The following is a 19,499-nucleotide window of genomic DNA, read 5'->3' on the forward strand; positions in this document are numbered from 1 at the left end:
TTTGAGAGGCAGCTGGCATCGTGATTGGACTGTACTTTGGTCTGTTCCAATCCAGCTTCAGCTCCAGAGACAGCAGGTGGGACGAGTCAACGGAGGCCGGGTGGACGAAAGCATGAAGCTGAGTACAATCCAGAAAACAACAGAGGAGGAGTGCAGCGGCCCAGTGCCAGAACAAACAGAGTAGTATAGTATGTCTCTGAGAAAACATCATAGTATAGCCTTTGGTATGAAAAATGCCATCATATACATCGTATATTGTACAAATAACAAGTCAAAGGAAAGAGACATACATTGTAGAATTGTAGTAATTGTGGGCTGACTGATTTACTGATCATCAGTATTTTATTTTTTACTGATTTACGGTAATAAATACATTTAAAAATGGCGCTACTTTGGCTCTGAACCTTGATCTACCTGTGGTCGCTCTGTCTTCTGGAGTGATTTGATTGGTTATACGTCACGAATAAAACTCCTTTAACTTAACATCTGTAAACAAAACAAAAACGTATCAACAAAGTTTACTGTTAGAGTTTGTGTTCTTCTAAGTTTAACTCCAAGATTTTAAATACTTTCATTTACTGCAAATGAATATCTACTCCAAATGTCTCACTAATCATCATTATCAGCCTTAAAAACCCACAAAACACCCCTCTATACTCGACCACACTTAGTACAGTCCGGTTCCCCCTTCTATAAATCTGCTTGGAATCGTCCACTTCCTGTTTGTCAAAGTGGCCTTCTACCTGGACAGGTTTTGTTGGAGCTCATGCAACAAACATTTTGGGTAACTGCACTTTAATATGGATGTATGACACTGAATTAGAGTCTGTTTTAATGAGACTGAGTTAAGATGTTTACCTGTCATTAAATAGGAAATTATTTCTCAGAATTCACAGAGAAAAGTCTGAAATGTTTGCTAGGTTAGCGTCCCACATGTTCTTTGGCTCAGCTAAAGCTAACTCTCTCCAACTTCTGGATCTCTTGAGTTGCTTGTTGTTAAAATATCTTGCTGTAGGTGCTGAAGCTAAGAAAGTGTGAGATGTTTGTTCAAAATAAGCTCATTCTCAAGTCTTATCTGAACTGTCCTCTTTTCTTTTAACTTTCCTAAGTTTATTAGGAGTTACTGGAAGAGCAGCACATCCGGACTCAGTCTCATTTATGTAGAGATTAAACTTCAGTGTCATTCATTGATGTTAAAGTGCAGTTTTTCAAATGTTTGTTGCACATGCTCCCGACCAAACCAGTCCAGGTGGAAGACTATGTGAAGAGAAAGCTCCAGAGGATGAATATCACACATTTACATTGGAAATAAATGTCCTTTAATTTGACATTGTCGTGCAAATGATGTTCAAATCTTTCAGTGTTTTGTTGATGTTGGTTTCTAAATGTTTTTTGACACTCGGCCCCAAAGATTAAAACCTTCTACGGCTCACAAGCTGCAACAGTTCACACATTATCAACTATCATTCTTACTAAACTAAGATAAAAAGTGAAAAACTGTCTGATTCCTGCATTATGAATGTAAATCTTTTTGGTTTTTATGACAGTAAACTGAATATGTTTGGGTTTGACATTTTATAAACCAAGAAACGAATTAGTGGAGAAAACAATCAATGGATTAATGGTCAAAGAAAATGTGTTTTCCAACATATATGGCTGAATTACTCCAACATTACAAGATACATACAATTTAAATTCTATTTTATTTACATAATGCCAGTTACAGGTCAAATTGTCTCAAGACGCTTTATTTTTTACATTTTTTTTGTCATACTTAAAATATGACAAAGTAAGAAATTTAAAGCTCTTGACTAATCCAATTTATTATTTGGTTTTTAAGTGATTACTCGACAATTAAAATAACTTTCTCCACTAAAACTCATAAACATGAGGTCAAATAGAAGGAAGAGTTTTAAATACTGCAGTCCCATGACGACAAGAATAAAGTTTGTCAACAAAAAGTAAATCTGCTGGTGGATTCCATTAAAGTCCTAATAAATGATAATAAAGTGTGATACTAAAGGTTTGTGGTGCTTAAAATGTCCAAGTAAAGATATGAAGTTGAACATGTGGATGGAGGTTGATAAAAGTTGACCTCCCTTCACTTCTCTGGAGCGACTCCATGGATTTTATGGATGGTGGTTAAAGACCTGCTCTTCTAGTGGTCTTCCTTCTAGTCGCTGTAAAAAGTCAGTCCATCCTGGCCGACTTCAGCACCTCTTCATGACAACTTGTTCTGCCTCCGACCTGGTGGAAACTCCAGAAACTCAGGAAAACCCATGGAGACTCGAAAAACTCGTCGGGCGGGGGAAGGTGTGGTGGGCGGTGGGGGGAGTCAGGGCGGAGAGTAGGTGGGGAGGTGGGTGATGGCCTCCCCCCTCTACTCCCCACCCACCTCCCCGCCTACTCTCCGCCCTGACTCCACCCAGACTCCACCTTGGCTCCGCCCATGTGGTCACTTCAGGCACTACGATGCCAAAGGGACGACGAATTTATTTCTTTTCATCTGATCTGTAGCTCAGTGAGTTAAAGATTTGCCTGTGGAGCTGCAGGTCGCTGGTTCAAGACCAGACCCTTCTTAAGTTTTTTTGAAAATCCTGACAAAGACAAACAAAGAAAATTGCCGGTGGTGGGACTTGAACCTGCGACCTTCCACTTGGGAGTCCTTCTTCTTATCCCCTGAGCTACTCGCTCAGATACTAATTCTTGGTTTTTTTGCGCATTTATCATCTATTTTTTGTCGTTTTCGAGTTTTTTTTTAAGTCGAGTCTCGACTCGACCGTTTTTCTCAGGAGGTTGGACTTCAGCCTTTGTGCTGGAGGGTGGAACCCTCAGTTCCAAGACTTTCCAAAGCCTCCACACCTCCCGAGTCCTCAGGACCTGAGCTTTCACACAGTCTGAGGGCTGAAATTTTCTAAGTCCCACAGTAGTTCTCTGTTAGTTTGAACCTTCAGACAGTCCAAGGACTGAAATCCTCTAAGTTCCTGAGTAGTTCTCTGTAAGTTTGAGCTTTCAGACAGTCTGAGGACTGAAATTTTAAAAGTTTCTCAGTACTTCTCTGTTAGTTTGAACCTTTAGACAGTCTGAGGACTGAAATTTTTAAAGTTTCTCAGTACTTCTCTGTCATTTTGAACTTTCTGGTTAACAGAAGCCTTAAAACTTGTGACCATGAGTCTTGATTTCACATTTAGACCAGCCATCTGACTTCTTCTCAGACCTTCACCTGTGGGTTTTTTAGAAATCCTCAACAAACTTTGATTCTCTTCACTGAACAGTAAAGTTTGTGGAGATCAGAAGGTAACATTAGTTTGATTAATGCCTTCAACTACTAGTAGACTTTATCTGGAAAGCAGTTTTCTTAAATGAGTTCTTAGTAAATCTGTCCACAATCAAACCAAGAACATAGAAAGAGGAAATGTTTGAAGAAACAACTTGATGTTTTCATTTCAGACTAGAAAACACTTTAAGACCTGAATCTGTTTTTGCTCTTTTGATCATTTTATTGTTTGTTCTGTTTAATTTGATCTTCTAAAGTTTAACTGGTTCTTTTCAAATGTTTTGTCTTTAGTTTGATTCTTCTTAAATGTTTAGTTTTGCTCTTTTCTCACCTTTTATTCTTTTCTAATGTCTGATTTGATTTCCAAATGTTTTGTCTTTTTAATGTTTAAATGTTGTTTTTTCAAATGTTTTATTGGCTTGTTTGAAAAATTTCCTTTTCTTTCCCCGTGTTTAATTTTTCAAGTAAATCTTTAAAGTTTTTCTTTTTAAATGTTTTACCACCTTTTAATGTTTAATTTTCTTTTTAAATGCTTCATTGTATTTTCTGTTTAATTCCTATTTAAAGTTTTATCGTCTTTAAGATTTAATTTTCTAATTAAACATTTAATTTTTAATTCAATGTTTTGTCTTTTTAAAGGTTTAATAATCTAATTTAATGTTTCATATTTTTTAAAAATGTTTAATATTCTTCTTGTGTAATTTTATTTTTTAAATGTTTAATTGTCTAAAAAAATTTCATCTTTAATGTTTCATATTTTTGTTTAAAAAATTATGTTTATTTTCATAATTACATGTTTTGTATCTTCTGTTTAATTATTTCATTAAATATTTTGTCTGTTTAATATAATTTAATTGTATTTAACGTTTAATTTTCTTTTTAAAAGTTTTGTTGTATTAAATGTTTTTTTTCCTTTGATTTAATTGCTTTTTTAAAATGTAGTTTATTTCTTTAATCTTTATTTTCTGTCAAGATTTCAACCCCAACCTTAAAAATGAAATAAACCCTTAAATCACAATGAAAATACTTCTGTTGTCACAATCACGAGTTAGTCAATTATTCAGTTTATCAATTCAACTTTATTTGTTTAGCACCTTTCACACAGATGACAAAACTAAACAAGCAAAGAGAAAAAACTATGCTAAAACTATGATTAAAATTCAAAAACATATTTAAAACATATTTTTTAAAAAAAGAAAGATTTATTATTATTTGGTAATAAAATATGTTGTGTCCAGGGGATGGAGGGAGTTTATTGAAGTCTTCTTGGGCTCACATGGGAAATCATTTAAAATATAAACTTGATATTCGGTCTAAGGAAACTGCAGAGCGACAGAAGAACCAACAATATCTCCTATTTTCTCCATTAATGAGTCGACTCTTCTTGTGCTTTCAGACCAAAGAACTACAGACTCTTCACAACCTGCTCAAACTCTCGTACAGGACCTCACCACACGGGTCAAGAAGGTTTCCTTCTCATTTCTACTCTGAAGATCACCTTCTCCTGCTCAAACTACTGACAAATGTTTCTGCTGCTCTAAAGTCTGGTCTCCAGAACTTCCTAAAAACTCTCAGCCCTTGTCCACACGTAGCCGGGTATCTCACAAAACGAAGATATTTTTCTACGATTCGGCCTATCATCCACACGAAAACGCAGATTTACGTCATCAAAAACGATTCTTTTTAAAAACTCCGACCAAAATGCAGATTTGCGAATTCTCCGTTTTATGCGTCTGCATGTGGACATCAGTAACCGGGGTTTTGCGTTTCGAAACGTCACCGCCTGCGACAAAATATGTTCTTACGTCACATATGCGACCTGTGTTTACATTCGGTAACAGTATGGATGCTCTCACAAGGTTTTGGGCGCTGTTTCTTGTACAGGCGCTTTTTACTTGCTTGTTTTTACAAGCCCAGATACTGCTCCACATTCAACAACACAGGCGAAGGACGACGTTAAGGACGGTTATTCTCCACCACCTTGCTAGGATTTGGGGAACTACTGCCACCTAAAGGTCCGGCATGCTTATGAATGTGCTGAAAAACTCACTTACGCGGTTAGGTGTGGATGAAGTTTTTTTCTAAAAACGAGGTGGTGTGTACGTAAGTTTTTTTCTAGATGGAGGGGGCAGGATATTCGGTTTTACAAAAACCCAGCTACGTGTGGACAAGGCCTCAGTCTCTTCTGCTGCAGGTTGCTTTGTAGAACTGTTCCAGAAAACCTCACTAAACCACATGGAGGGGCCTCAAGATAGTCGTCCAAATGAAACCGTACAAAAACCAAACTAGCACAACTCAAACGCTAAAGTCTCCTGCAGCCTACCAGAGAACTTCTGAGAACAGAGAATCAGGACAGGAACTCTTACCTTCTGGACAACCAACGTTGGTTCACAAGAATACAGAATGTGTCTGACCAAAAACCTCTAAAGACTCACTACAGCCAAGATAAAGACACAACTCAGCTGTACCAAATCCACTAATCACTGCACACATTAGCACCATGTGCTAACTGTGGCTAAAGAACCACATTTACCAAGACAACTATCCAGTACAAAGCCCTCAAACACACCAAAAAACACATTAAAGATGCTTTTACTGCTGGAAGCTGCAAGCCAACACCTAAAGAACAAACTAAAGCAACAGAGCCAAACCCGGTTCAGTGGTGAAGAAAAGCAGAGGAAATGTTTGTCTGCAGCCAAATAAAGCAGGAAGACAGTGAGCTGCTCAGGTGTTCCTGATAACACCAAGCAGCCACCTGGACAGCCAATGGGAACACAGCTTCCTGGAAGTCCAGAGGGCTGGCTTAGTGAAGGAAATTTAGTTTAAAGTTGAAGCAGAAAGTTAACAAAGAAAGTTGAAAACCACCTTCTGATACCTGAAATCTCTGAGTTTTCACACAAAGAACACCTGAACATGTCAAACTGGTTCCATAGTAGAACCATCATTGTAAAAACGTCATAGTATGGTGTGTTGCTCAAAAAACATTAGGACCCGGCTGTCTAGGGTTGCCGAGGAGCAACACAAAAACAGGACAAAAGCTGGTTTCCAGGGGGTTAGGCGACTATTTATTTGAAAGAGTAAGTTTACAACAACACATGTGAGCAGAAAAATCACAAAGTCTGTCTTTAGTTCAACTGAAAATATTAGTTTTTGTCTTTTTTATTGACCAAACTTTTCAGGAAGTAGATGAAGAATAATTAAATCTCTCATGTAGAAGTCCAACTTATTTTGGATCCTTGTGGAGAGTTTAATCTTAGAGTTTTTAAAGCTGTTGAGTTTTTAGAGTCACATGGATTGTTTTGACATTGAATAACTGAGTCCTGAAATAAAATTACAGTTGTAGATTTCTGTCATTTAGTCTGGACTAAACAAATAACAGCAGCATAAATGTCAAACGACATTATGAGGAGTCTGGATTGAGGTTTCTCACTTGATAATGATTAAAACATGAAATTTAGGTTGGTTTAAAGGAATATTCCACCTTAAATCTTTGAATGTTGACCTAAAAGGTTGGTTTCAGGAAGTATTCCACCTACAAGGTCCTCACGCATCCACCTTAAAGGAACATTCCACCAAAAATCCTTGGACATGCACCTAAAATGTTGGTTTAACCGAGTATTCCATCCAAAATCCTCAGAGACCTGAGGGGCTGGTTAAAAGGAATATTCCACCTAAAACCCCAAATATAGACCAGAAAGGGTGGTTTAGAAAAAATCCTTCAATGTAGACCAAAATAGTTAGTATGGAGGAATATTCCACCTGAAATGTAGACTAATAGACGGTCTGGAAGAAAATTCCACCTAAAATCCTCCAATGTGGACCTAAAAGGAGAGTTTAATGGTATATTCAGTAGCTGTTGGAGTCCTTCCTGTCAGGCTCGTGGTAGAACGGCTCTGAAGAATCTTGTACTTGTCTTTTCTGGAACAATCTAACAGCCTAAACTGTTAACAGCGGTGTAAAGAAGCAAACACACAGGCATAGATTAGGATTCAAACTAGATTTATTTTAGAATACAAATCAACTTAGAGGCATTTGTTCACACGTGGCTGAATAGGAGGCCGTCCAATCAGATTTGAGGTCTTCACTCTGTAGGTTGTTTGGTGAGACTCTTGGACCTCCATCAGCTGACGTGAATGTTTGATGGTCTTCCTCTCTAGTGCCAGATGATTCATCCATGAATTCAGCAGCTACAGAATGAAATGAAGCTCATGCTGCAGTTATTGAATTCCTGTTCCAGATCAAATGTTCAGAGCTCACCTTGAATGCAGCTGTCTGCTGTCTGATAGTTTTTCTCATTGTAGTCTTCAACAAAGTCTTTTTCCTCATGTCAGGATGTGGTGAGACTCTTTCTCAGTCACTGCAGACGTCCCTCATTGTGCATCTCCAGAGAAGAAACAGAAAAACTGATCACTGCTTCAGCATCACAAACGCTCTACAGCACTGAGAGTGTTTTAGGAATTTATTCATTGTGTTGTGAACTTTGAAGGAGCAGAAACTTTACAGCTGCCAAAGATATGAGCTTCAATTCTGGATGTTTTAGGAAATGAAGTTCATCAAATGAACACTTGATTTTTGCTGATAACTATCATTAAATTACTGAAGAAATCTAAGATAAAAACTCTTAGGCAGCTTTTTCTATAATTCTATCATCATGTTCTGGAACCAGGACTCTACAGAATTTCCTTCAATCAGATACTTGTGTGTTTCTATTTAAGGCCTCAGGTTTGAACGTACAGCAGAGGATTAGAAAGGAGTGATTTTAATGTTTAAATCAGTCCAGTAAATGTTTGGAGTAAAAACGATTAAAATTTTGATTTAGATAGATTTGTGTCAAATAATATTGTAGAGTCTCACTTAAATATATCCAAATGAGTTCAGTGTATTTACATTTTATAGAATATTTGATTTCTTAATCTCAATACTGTAGGGTCTGACCCTAAATATTATACTGGTGTAAATTTAAATAATAAATAATATTGCAGTGCAGTGTCAAACTTTAATCAGCTAAACTTGCATAATAAATATCACTGCACAATCTTAACCTGAACATTTATATTATTGAGGTAAATTTACATAAATCTTGATATTCTAGAGTCTTAACTGGAATATTTCTAACAATCTTTTTGTATTGTGCTGATAAACAACAATACTTTCAGATGATATTTATTGTCTGTGATTGTGAGACTAAATTCCTCCACATTCTGGAACTTTGGAACCTGCAGCAGCTGTAGGAATAAATAAAAATAAAATCTGTTCATTTCCACATTATGCACATTTACTTATTCTTAACATCTCAGACTGAATGGTAGCTGGCAGTAAAAACAAACTCATCTGATCATTCTGATCAATACTTCATGATCAATATCAGGACAGATGTTACAACTCCAGCTGTTCCATTAGACTGCAGTTATTCAGAGAAATTAAAACATCACATTCCTCATAAAAACTCGATGGGACTTTTATTAAATAAAGTCTTGGTGAATAAACAGTGTAAAAAGTGCAAAGCAGCTCCATTAAATCAGGAGATGTGAGACTTCCACAGCATGGATCACCATCTGCTGTGTTGATTCATAGCTGAATGTCAGAATGAACTGAGATAGAAAAGCTGCTTTGAGCTGCAACATTACGGTCTGACAATCCAACACCATCACAGTTTTCATCTGGTTGTTTTGCTCCAACATGCTGTGAAGTTCAGTTTTACCTGAATCAATACAGAGATTCTATTTTCAACTAAGACTGGAATAAAAATTAGAATGTTGTGAGGTTATTAATGCAACTAAATCCTTTCAGATGGAAGGATTTACTTCTAAGTTCTAATTCAAGTTTCAGTTGGAGCACATTGCATTCACAAAGAAAAACAGCGATACCTTCATAGCAACATTTAATAAACCTAAAGCTTCCCTGTTGGCTCATTGGTGGAGTTTGTTACTGAGCATCTGAACCTTAAATCCAGTGAGACGACCATCTTCAGTCGAGGCCAGTCAGAGAACTTCAAGACCTTCCATCAGCTGGACCAGATGTGGCATCATCTCCCTCTGAACATCTGGATGACAGGAGAAAAGACAGAAATCAAACACAGATCACAAAAAATACAATTTATTCACTTTCATCATTTTATAAAAGTAGCATGAACTTTATTAAAACTTGACAACATCAGTAATGAAAGTAAATGTTTTTATCTCGTGTTGAAGCTAAATTTAAAGTCAATTTTAATGACAGTTTATCCTGAGAGGAGTGAGAATGGAGCTTTTCTTTCCTTTTTAGAATATTCCCTCAAAATATTCTGTTTATTATTGGCTTTAGGAGCATTTTTCTTTATTTACTTATTTTTAGATACCTCAGACTGATGCACTTTGCTGGTTTGAAAATAATTTAATGTACAATGACAATAAAGATCTTCTATTATAGCATATTTTGCTGAAACAAGAACTGCAACCTTCTCAACCATCTCTCACTCTGCAAAATTCCAATTGTGACAAAGAATTATCTGATGTAGTTATTATAATCTTTACTGAACCAGCCCTGGAATTAATAAAAATGTGTATATGGATTTGATTTTCTCTGATGAGACCACTATGGAAGCTGTAGTAATTATTAACTATCCTTTGAAGGGAAAGATTGGGTCTTCATTCAGGTGGATAAAAAAATGCTCTCCCTTAAAAAAACTGCACAAATTAAAGTAAATCTGTTCTGCACTGCACACATACTACACTTTTGTATAACTCTGGATGTCAGAGTAAAGGCAGACAGATCCACCAATCAGCCACAACATTCTGACCACTGACAGCTGAAGAGAACAACATCCATCATCTTGTTCTAATGCAACGTTCTGCTGGGAAACCTTGACGTTCATGTGGATGTTTGACATGTACCACCACCTAAACACTGCAGGACAAACAACCCCCTAGTCTCCATGGCAACAGCAGTCCTTGATGCCAGCTGCCACCCTCAGCAGGACAAATTAAACTGCTCAGGAGTGGTCCGAGGAACACGACAGAGCTAAGCTGTTCACCTGGGTTCCACACTCTCCACATCCAGATCTGATTGAGCATCTGTGGGATGGTCCAGGATCAGCCTGGTCTAGGTAGGACCCACCCTGCAACCCACAGGATCCACAGAATCCACAGGACATCCCCAGAGATTCTGATGAACCACTGGGTCAGAGGAGTTTTAGCAGCATAAAGGGACCAACACAGTATTAGTCAGGTGGTCAGAATGTTATACTGTTATATTTTCATGCTGATTATATGATCAGTAAATGTTACCATCAATTATAACGTCCACATTGATCAGGAAAAAAAACTATCAGTTCATTCAGAAACTGTGGGGTTAAACCTAAAAACACAGACCTCAACAGCAGTTTGTTTCAAAGCAGAACACCAGCTGGTTTTCACTAAAGAAGCTTTCAGAGAAACAATTAAATGACAGTTTTGTTCTCATTAAGTTCAGAGTCAGCCAAAATAATGTACACACATCAGGAAAAGAAAAACTTTTATAAATATTTCAGTTGTATAAGTACTTCTACACATATAGATTCCTCTTTCTAAGTTTGATCAAATAACGATAACTCTGTGTCTTGTTGTACGATGCTTTCCCAACAGATGGCGCTACCCTCATGAATGGAGCATCAACAAGTGACGTCTACAACACAACAGAAATGTCTGGAAGCCAGTGGCCACCACTTTGAGCACCTCTTGTAATTGTAGAGGCCAAAGATAACTGTTATTAATCTCATGATGTCTGAATAAATTTGGTATTGAAATGTTTATGCAAGTTTTTCTTTTCCTGATGTGTGTAAACATTATTTTGGCTGACTCTGTATAATGGGTTTCTGACAGGTCACCAGGCAACATCTTTTATAATAATGACAAACATACCTGCATTCTACAGGAGTGATTTTCCTCATGTGCAGGTAAAGATGTGTGAGGAGCTTAGAGATGACAGGAGCAGGAGTCATCCTCACTAATTCAGCTTCCACCTAGAAACAGAAAGACCACAAACAAACACACTGATATACTCTCAAATGTTCAACCTCACAGCCTCAAAATATCTGTTTAGGAAGTGTTGTGTTTCTAAATTCTGCTGAAAGCATTGACAGACATTCTCTTACAAGGTTGTGTAAAAAGCAGCCTGTCCTCTGAGCTACTGAGAAATCTTCCTGAACAAAGTTTCTACGTGTAAATCAGCTCAACAAAAACTAAAGCCTCAGTCAGAGATAACAGGTATCACAAATTATAAACAACTTTCTTTATTAATTCAGACTTTCTGCTTCCACCTCACATAAAAAGGGAGTTTAACTCATCAGGTGACTGAAAATGAACGGCTTGTGCAGTTCTAGGTCATGTTGCCGAATGCTAAGTTTAACGCGGTTTAATTCAAACCAGCTAAATGTTAAACTTCAGTGCAGCTGAACGGGTTTCAGTTAACCTTGAAGAAAAATAACTTTTTTTAAAAGCTAAAATACACAGCAGAGAAATACAGGTTGAGAAGTTCATTCTAATAATGACGGACAGCTGCGACAGCAACTAACACAGGTGTTCAGCGGTAAGTTAGCAACCTGTGTTAATTAGCCCGCTAGCTAACGCGTCTGGACCAACTGCTCAAACACGACAAAAAACACAACTCTTCACAAGTCGCTGACTTAACGTACAACAAAACAACGCTACTGGTTAGAAGTATTTATCTTCTTACCGTGTTTTACTCCAAAAACAAGGTCAACAGCAGCCAGAGATGCTACCAGACATTCCGACCATAGACATATATAGAAGACTAGATACGCTGGCGCGCTGTCTTCTATATTGTCTATGGTCTGACCAATCACTGCTCTCTGGCTCCGCCCTCTGAGAATCTTGTTGTCGTTTGGCTCCACACTTGAATTAGCAGCAGCGGTTGGCACGATGTTCACAGATTCGGACTTCCGGCATCAGTAACTCATGCGATATACGTTGTAAAATCATAAACAATGCCTCTTTCCCATCGTTGTACGCTAGACAATGTGCTACAAGGCCAGTTTTATCAAAATTAATTAGAATGATTTACTTGTTAAATCAATCTGGAAAAAATGCAGCTGCATGTGTTCTGTTCATGTGTCACTGTAGCTACATGTAGCTTTCAGCAGGCGTTCCTGAGCTGGCATTAACCCATTACACCTGCAATAATAATAATAATAATAATAATAATAATAATAATAAAAATAATAATAATGCGAAAATCAACCATGGTCACTGTTTACCGTGTCTTACCGGTGATAAGACGTTGCTGTGACGTGCTGGAGGTTGATGTTGACAGTGTCGGTGTCCGAGCTGGTATTGGTGTCGAAGCTGGTGCTGGAGAGGAGGCAGGGGAGCTGGGAGCTCCATGACGGAGGTGGAGTAGGCTTCGCACGTGGAAAGGGATTCTTGAACAGAAAGAAACACTCACCCTAAGTGAACGAAAAACACAACATTGTAACTTGTGAAAAACATAAACCTGTAAGACCACTAGCTTAGTTCGTCATGCTGACTGAAGTATTAGCTTCTGAAAGCTAAACGTTAGAAACAACAGCACGAAATACAAGCAGAGCAAGGAGTTAGCGCTGACGGCTAACTAGCTAGCGCTGATGGCTAACTAGATAGCTTATTGTCTGCTACAGGAGACAACGACGTTACTTTGTAAATATACTTGTTTGCTTAAAGGGAGCTTGCCACCAATGGGATAAATGATGTAAAAGTTTCTTGAAGTCACAAAACACTCACCGTTCTTGAACGTCTCCAACAATGCAGCAGCTGAGTCTCCCTCCTGGTGCTCGCTGGTGCGGTGCCAGTAAATAGCGTCCATTAAACCTCTTCCAACACCTCCTGGTTGACCCACGCCGGCCGCTGTGGTCCTTGGTGGACCAATAGTCATTTTTGAGCGTTTTCAGCTTCTCCCTACACTGCTTCTGTCCTCTTTATATACAGTCATGTGGGCGGCCATCCGCTCTGAGACCTCCTGATAAACTTTCTCCGTCCAGCTCCCTCTGTAGTCTTTGGTCCACCACCAAAGACAGAAAAGTCTCGACCTCTTCATTCACCCACGATACAGATCTGGCTGTCATTAAAATTTTGAAGAACAGAGAGTTCCGCGAAGAGCAATGCACACCGTCGCAGTTTACAGTTTTTTTTTTTTTTAATGCTGGGTTTTGTTTTTGTGCTGGAGTCGCTCTGTGTGTCGTCACTCCCTGTCCAATCAGTGGCCTGCACTCCTGTCCAATCAGTGGCCTGCATTCAGCTCGCTCGGAACCTCAGCCGAGAAGGTGCTGAAAATAGTGCCTAGTACCAGACACTAGTCCATATGGAAACGCTCGCAAAACAAAGACGAGCCGAGCCGTGCCACGCCGCGTAGGTCCTAAAGGAAAAGCCCTTGGCACTCCGAGCATCGCTGCAATTTGACAGGCAGGTAATCCACAAAGAACGTGATGTTCCAGAACTTCCCTCGGTATGCCAAACGCCCTGGTCCCTGTGTGTGCTCCTGTTGCGCCCTGGTACCAGAAAAGCAGCGGAGTACTTCTAAATTTGCAGTCACTCTAAGGTTAACATCTTGGTCGGAAAGTGCGGAAATAACTCCAACAACTTCAATAAATTCCTACAGGCTCGGGGTCAGCAGGTCCTGCTTCCACATACTCTGCAAGGTCTAAAATATCTCTCACCAACTCTCTAGAAAGTTTAGTTGTTTAGTTCATGTCACCTTGCTCCTGTGAGGCCCAATCAGACCTGCTTTAGTCCTGATTTTTGTTCATATCACCCTGCTCCTGTGGGACAGAGTTTAGTGTCTGACTGTAATTCGGTTCAGTAAATGGACAATTTAAGTTATGAAGATATGTTTTGTTTTTGCTTAATCACTTTTTATTGTTTAATTGGCTGATGTGGTCAACTTGAAGCTGTTGAGTGTGTGCATTAAAATCCTCCAAGACAAATGTTACAAATTGGTGGCTGGAGTTATTTCAATTATACATATATTTATGGAAAATCCTGAAATGTGGTGTGCACATCCAGCCACAGAACTTTCATCCATATTTTACATGAAGAACCATTTTCAATACTGTCTGCCCTTGCTGTTTTTTTTCAGCTCCATGTTTTGTTTTTTTTATTATCCCTTATTGTTATCGCTATAATAAGATTTTAACAGGCGAAATGCTCTTAAAATACACCAGAATGCAGGAAACAGGATCAATAATTTTCAAAATTTTCTGGGGGAGGGCCCCCAGACCCCCTATCAGCATCCTGCACAAACCAAATCTCACTGTAAGGTCTGGTCACAAGTTGGCAGCCCTGTTATGTACACACCTACATGAGCCATATTTGAGACTTTAGTTGCTCAGTCTGAGTTTTAAACACGCTAGCAGTACGTTGCTAAGTGGCTAGCTTCTAAAGTCTTTGCACTGGAGCCAAAAGTGCTTTGAAAACAAACGTTATTTCGATGGCTGTGACTGTTTTGGACGGATAACATTAATTGACAATTAAGATATTGAAAATTAGTACATGACAGCATATTTACAACTACAGTCTCCATCATGCTTGCGTAGGTGGTTACAGTATTGTCAAAGTATGTTGTAAACAAAGTTGCGTGTGCATTTCAGTGCCACTTAATTACGTACTAATATCCATAATTATGTGTTACATCCAAATAGTGTTCAAAATATAGCCACAGCCTCCTGCTCTTCTACCCATATGACTCTTTTACATAGACATTATATAGTTGGTGAGTGAAAGAGTGAACAAGTTAGTGACCTGAATATAGTGAAGGGCTTCTGTTGGTGTTAGAAATTCCAGAGTTCCCAGTTGTCATCGAATGCAGCGTCACCATGGACTTGCAACCACCTGGCCAACATTCAGGTAACCTGGCTCCATCTTCTGGCCATATTGTGTTACTTCATCATCCGCAAGTCATCTATTGAAATTCTCAGAAAATGTTTAAAATTCAAGATAATCCATAAGAGTCAATGCACAATAACAATGCTTCATTTGTACTGATATTTAATATTTAGACATGGGGCAACAGCCATTTTTACAGCACATTTTGCATAATTTATCAATACCTCCTGTATACAATCACAAAACCATGACAGTAGATTTTTTCTGTTTACTTACAAGTGAAAAACCAGACAGGTTTTACAAGCATAATCTTTGTACAGTCAGCATACATCGTCAATATTTATTCTCCATAATTTCCTCCTCTATAACATTTTGTTCTATATCTTCCTCTACCTCATTCTTGTTTTTTCTTTAATAATATCTGGACACAAAAATAGTATGAACCACCAACGAAACATGCAACATCCAGTGTGAGCACATTTAAATTCTCCTGCAACTACTTGAGTTGTTAAGATAGACTTCTGTGTTAGACTCTGGTAAACTTTTATTGTTTGGTGTAAAGGGTCGGGTAAATCTGGGTCCCTATAGACAGACAGAAGCTCCTTTCTCAGTCTATCCACAGTACAGTGATCAAAAGAAAAACAACTTCCTGTTACTTCTTTGATCACACACCTTTTTTTGTCTGCTAAAAGACCTATTGCTCCCCAAACCCCAGCATAAAAAAACTATGTATTTACAAGGTTGGAAATAGAGAAATGGCATCTGTGTGTATGTGTGAGTGTGTGTAAGTCACCGTGTTTAACAAGAATTGTTAGACTTGATATTTTTAGACAGACAGCACTTAAAAGAAGAGAAATGCATCAGAGCCAATGACATGCATGGACTTGATATGAAGCATGTGGATATCAAATTAAGAAAAACGAAAAAAAAACACGCCAACTTCAAAACTACTATTGGTTCAAGTATAATGTCTACCGATTACAATGTTGTCTTTTTTTGGTAGTTTCTCATACATGTACTGGAAAATGAAGCGATTTAAACGGGAAGTGCATAAAAAGATGGTTTGAATAGGAATGTTCATTTCTATTAACTTGATTCATAGCTATGTGGAATTGACACTTATGTGAGTGTGTTCGTGCACAAGGGCAAAAAAGTTGGTTCTCTGAGTTTTAGGCCCTCTAAACATTGTAAACAAGCACTACATTGTGTATAAAAACAAAATTTCTCAACTTTTTTTTGCTGTACACCTGATATGTACTGTAAACAAATATGATACAACATATGAAACAGTCTCACAGGCAATAAATAAAGATTCATAGAGCAATACAAAATCACACGTTAAATCAAAATAAAAAATATTAAAGCAGTAACCATTTCGTGGAGGACATGAAAACACAGAAGTGCAAAATTAAAAATTAACATAAATGCTTCCACTCCCACCAAGTGTCACATTTCGGGCAAGTCAAGATGCAGTCACTGCCTTTTATATAGTCGATGTTGCATAGAAATCACTCAGATATTAAGTGTAGTTTCGCTGCTAAGTTTGACTGAAAATGTTAAATGAACCATTTGTACTGTTTCTTGACCCCCATAGAAGCACATGGTTCTCACGAGCATAACAGAGTTTTGAAGACAACACTGACAAATTAAAGTATAAGTGGTAACATCAAGACAAATAAAAAAGGCTGGACAAAACATCAACATGCTACTGCAATAGCGGCGTCATATCTTAGGATGGTCATAGTGCTTTTTAATGGATAGATTGTGGCACATTTGTCTTTTGTTCGCTACAACATCTCCTGATGCTGCTTTGTTTTACCTCTCTACTTTCCTCACCTTGAAAATAAAATCTTTATTTTAAGCAGGATAATGATGATGATGATTACGGGTTTACATTCTAAGCAGAAAAAGTGCAAAATACCAGAAAAGCGTGCGTTGTTGAGTTGAATGCCCTCATGAACAGACTGATTTATAAGACTGTGGTGGGATCTTGTAAAGAAAAACATGAAATGCTTAAATCTCATAGAGTAAATGTGTTACGATCAAGGGGGCATCATGGGTAAATAAAATTTCTAAGTCACAATCATCAAGACTCGATTGTCTGTGATAAAGATATTTATATATATCTATTTATATATGTTAAAATTCATGTCCAGCTCTGACACTTTACTATATACAAAGTGAACCTTAGAAGTGTATTTTTTTTGTGCAGAACATGTGGCACTGCATACCAAATAGATAGACTCATGCGCACAATATATAGTGTCCAATTTGATATATATTAATATTGATTCTTTATCAAACAATAACGTTCATTTGATAAAGCTCAGGTGAAAGGGTGGGGAACAAGTAGTTTTTGTTAATAAATTCAAAAACATGCTTGCTGCTATCTTTTCTTCTTTTCACTTGAACTGGAATGCTAGTAGTGTGTTAGAAAAAATACTTCCTTCCCAGGATAGATTTTTAAAGTACTTAAATAATTGAGGAGAAGACAAATGATAGAACTCTAGGCTAATATCATAATACAAAAATAAATAAGAGGTCTCTGTAGCAGAGTCTTCAATATTTCATTCCCAAAAATGCTTTGTAAATCAATAAAATCTTGTTGATCATAATAAAGCAATGAGAAGCGTCCATTTTTAAAGAATCTTTCATGGATAAAACATCTAAATAAATAAATTTGAATCTACAAGTGTGTCCATTTCCTGTATCTATTAAGGTTTCTCTTCTGTGTGAATGACTGTGTGCAAAGTTGTTGAAAATAACCGTGTGTGTGTGCGTGTGTGTTTGTGGATTAAAGTGTGTAATACCTGGTTGATTCCGCGCTTCACCTCTGAACTCAGCACCTGTGTTCTCCTCAGCCCCGGCTACACTACTGTACACTGTACGTCCTGTAAACATGTGTTCATTTCTTGTAAACACATAACTACTCCCTCCAAACACTACAGAAATCATCATCAGAACTCCGCTGAAGGCATCTTCCAAAACTCACCCTATCTGAGCCCTGAAACAAAGGTCGAAGAAAGAGATATTGTACCCCTCCCACTCCCTAAACCACCCTTTCCCAGACCCCAAGAAGTGGATCAGTGTTACAGATGTTAGACCGAAGTTTCCCTAGATATCAGAAGCGTCTTTGCCTCTCGGGTTTATTTTAGTTCCTCCTATGAGTGGATCTGGGCGGTGCTGGCGAGCAGCTTGTGCCAGCTCACCACTCGCTTGCGTAGGTCCACTTTGTCCAGCCACACATAGGCCTCCCCGATCAGGGTCTTCTTCATAAACTTGCCACCGTTGGACACTAGGAACAGCTGGCGTGAAAACAAAAGAACCTATGATTGAGTATTTAAAGGAGTACAGCTGGTTTACAAGAAATTAGTGTATATCTAAAGCAATACTTTTGGGTTCTAAAATTCTCAAACTATCGGGAACCTTAGAATAGCATTGCTTTAAACCGACAACTAAGTAAGGAAATGATGTTTTCCTTTCCTTATTTAGTTGTCGGCTTAAAAGTAATGCTAGAGTAAGCAACGACAAAAGGAACATAATCCAACTATATCGGGAACCTTCTGCTTGACCATCTTGGATTAGCTTGAAACTTTTTTTTAGTAACAAACTATTGATATTTAAAATAGTATCTAGAATTTTTTTATTTTATATACACTACCAGTCAAAATTTTGGACACAGCTTCTCATTCAGTGGTTTATATTTAATTATTTTCTACATTGTAGATTAATACGGAAGAAATCAAAACTATAAAAATACATATGGAATTATGTTGTAAATAGAAAAGTGTTAGTCTTCAATATTAATCTACAATGTAGAAAATAATACAAATAAACAAAAAGCACTGAATAAGAAGGTGTGTTAAACTTTTGACTGCTGGTATACTTTATAAGATATACACTTTTTAAAATTGCCCATTTCATTTTCTTGTTTTTTTGTTTTGCACATTGAAACATAAGGCTATATTTGGATGACAAACACTCATTTTAACTATTAAAGATAAAAGCCTGAAATTTTTATTGTCATTTCTAATCACGCCTTTAACATAGAATCTGCAATATTGGACTAGTATATCAAATAGTCTCTGATTATAGGTGAGGGGAAATATGAAAAAAAAATTCGAGGTGTCATGAGTAAGTTCTATCTTGGAGCACTTAGGAACAAAAACATTGATAATGCAGAAGTCAACAAATGATATTTCTTGAGCCATATGTAGTTGCATGTCACAGTAACATGAAACAAAACATATATAATATGTTGTTAATATTAAATTCTAAGTTACAAAAAATAATAGAAAGTTGTTTTTGTTTAATTTGGTAAGTATGCAACATAATGAGCTGAAATGTTACAAATGTCTTTATAAATACCTACATTTTAAGCTGTAAACATT

The 19,499-nt window shown here is 37.6% G+C and overlaps 1 protein-coding gene across 10 annotated transcripts in view; it reads right to left on the reverse strand.

The window, feature by feature from the left end:
• Positions 1-15,253: 15,253 nt before the first annotated feature.
• Positions 15,254-19,499, reverse strand: part of pcloa (piccolo presynaptic cytomatrix protein a) — a 77,762-nt gene continuing 73,516 nt past the window's right edge. For all 10 annotated transcript variants that reach the window (XM_055006711.1, XM_055006704.1, XM_055006706.1 and 7 more), the window contains one exon: positions 15,254-18,413. In XM_055006711.1, the coding sequence (XP_054862686.1) occupies positions 18,270-18,413 (144 nt within the window). In that variant the 3' untranslated portion in view covers positions 15,254-18,269. The remainder of the gene's footprint in view (positions 18,414-19,499) is intronic.

Source organism: Amphiprion ocellaris, chromosome 21 (assembly GCF_022539595.1).
Source record: "Amphiprion ocellaris isolate individual 3 ecotype Okinawa chromosome 21, ASM2253959v1, whole genome shotgun sequence".
In the NCBI taxonomy this organism is placed as follows: Eukaryota; Metazoa; Chordata; class Actinopteri; family Pomacentridae; genus Amphiprion; species Amphiprion ocellaris.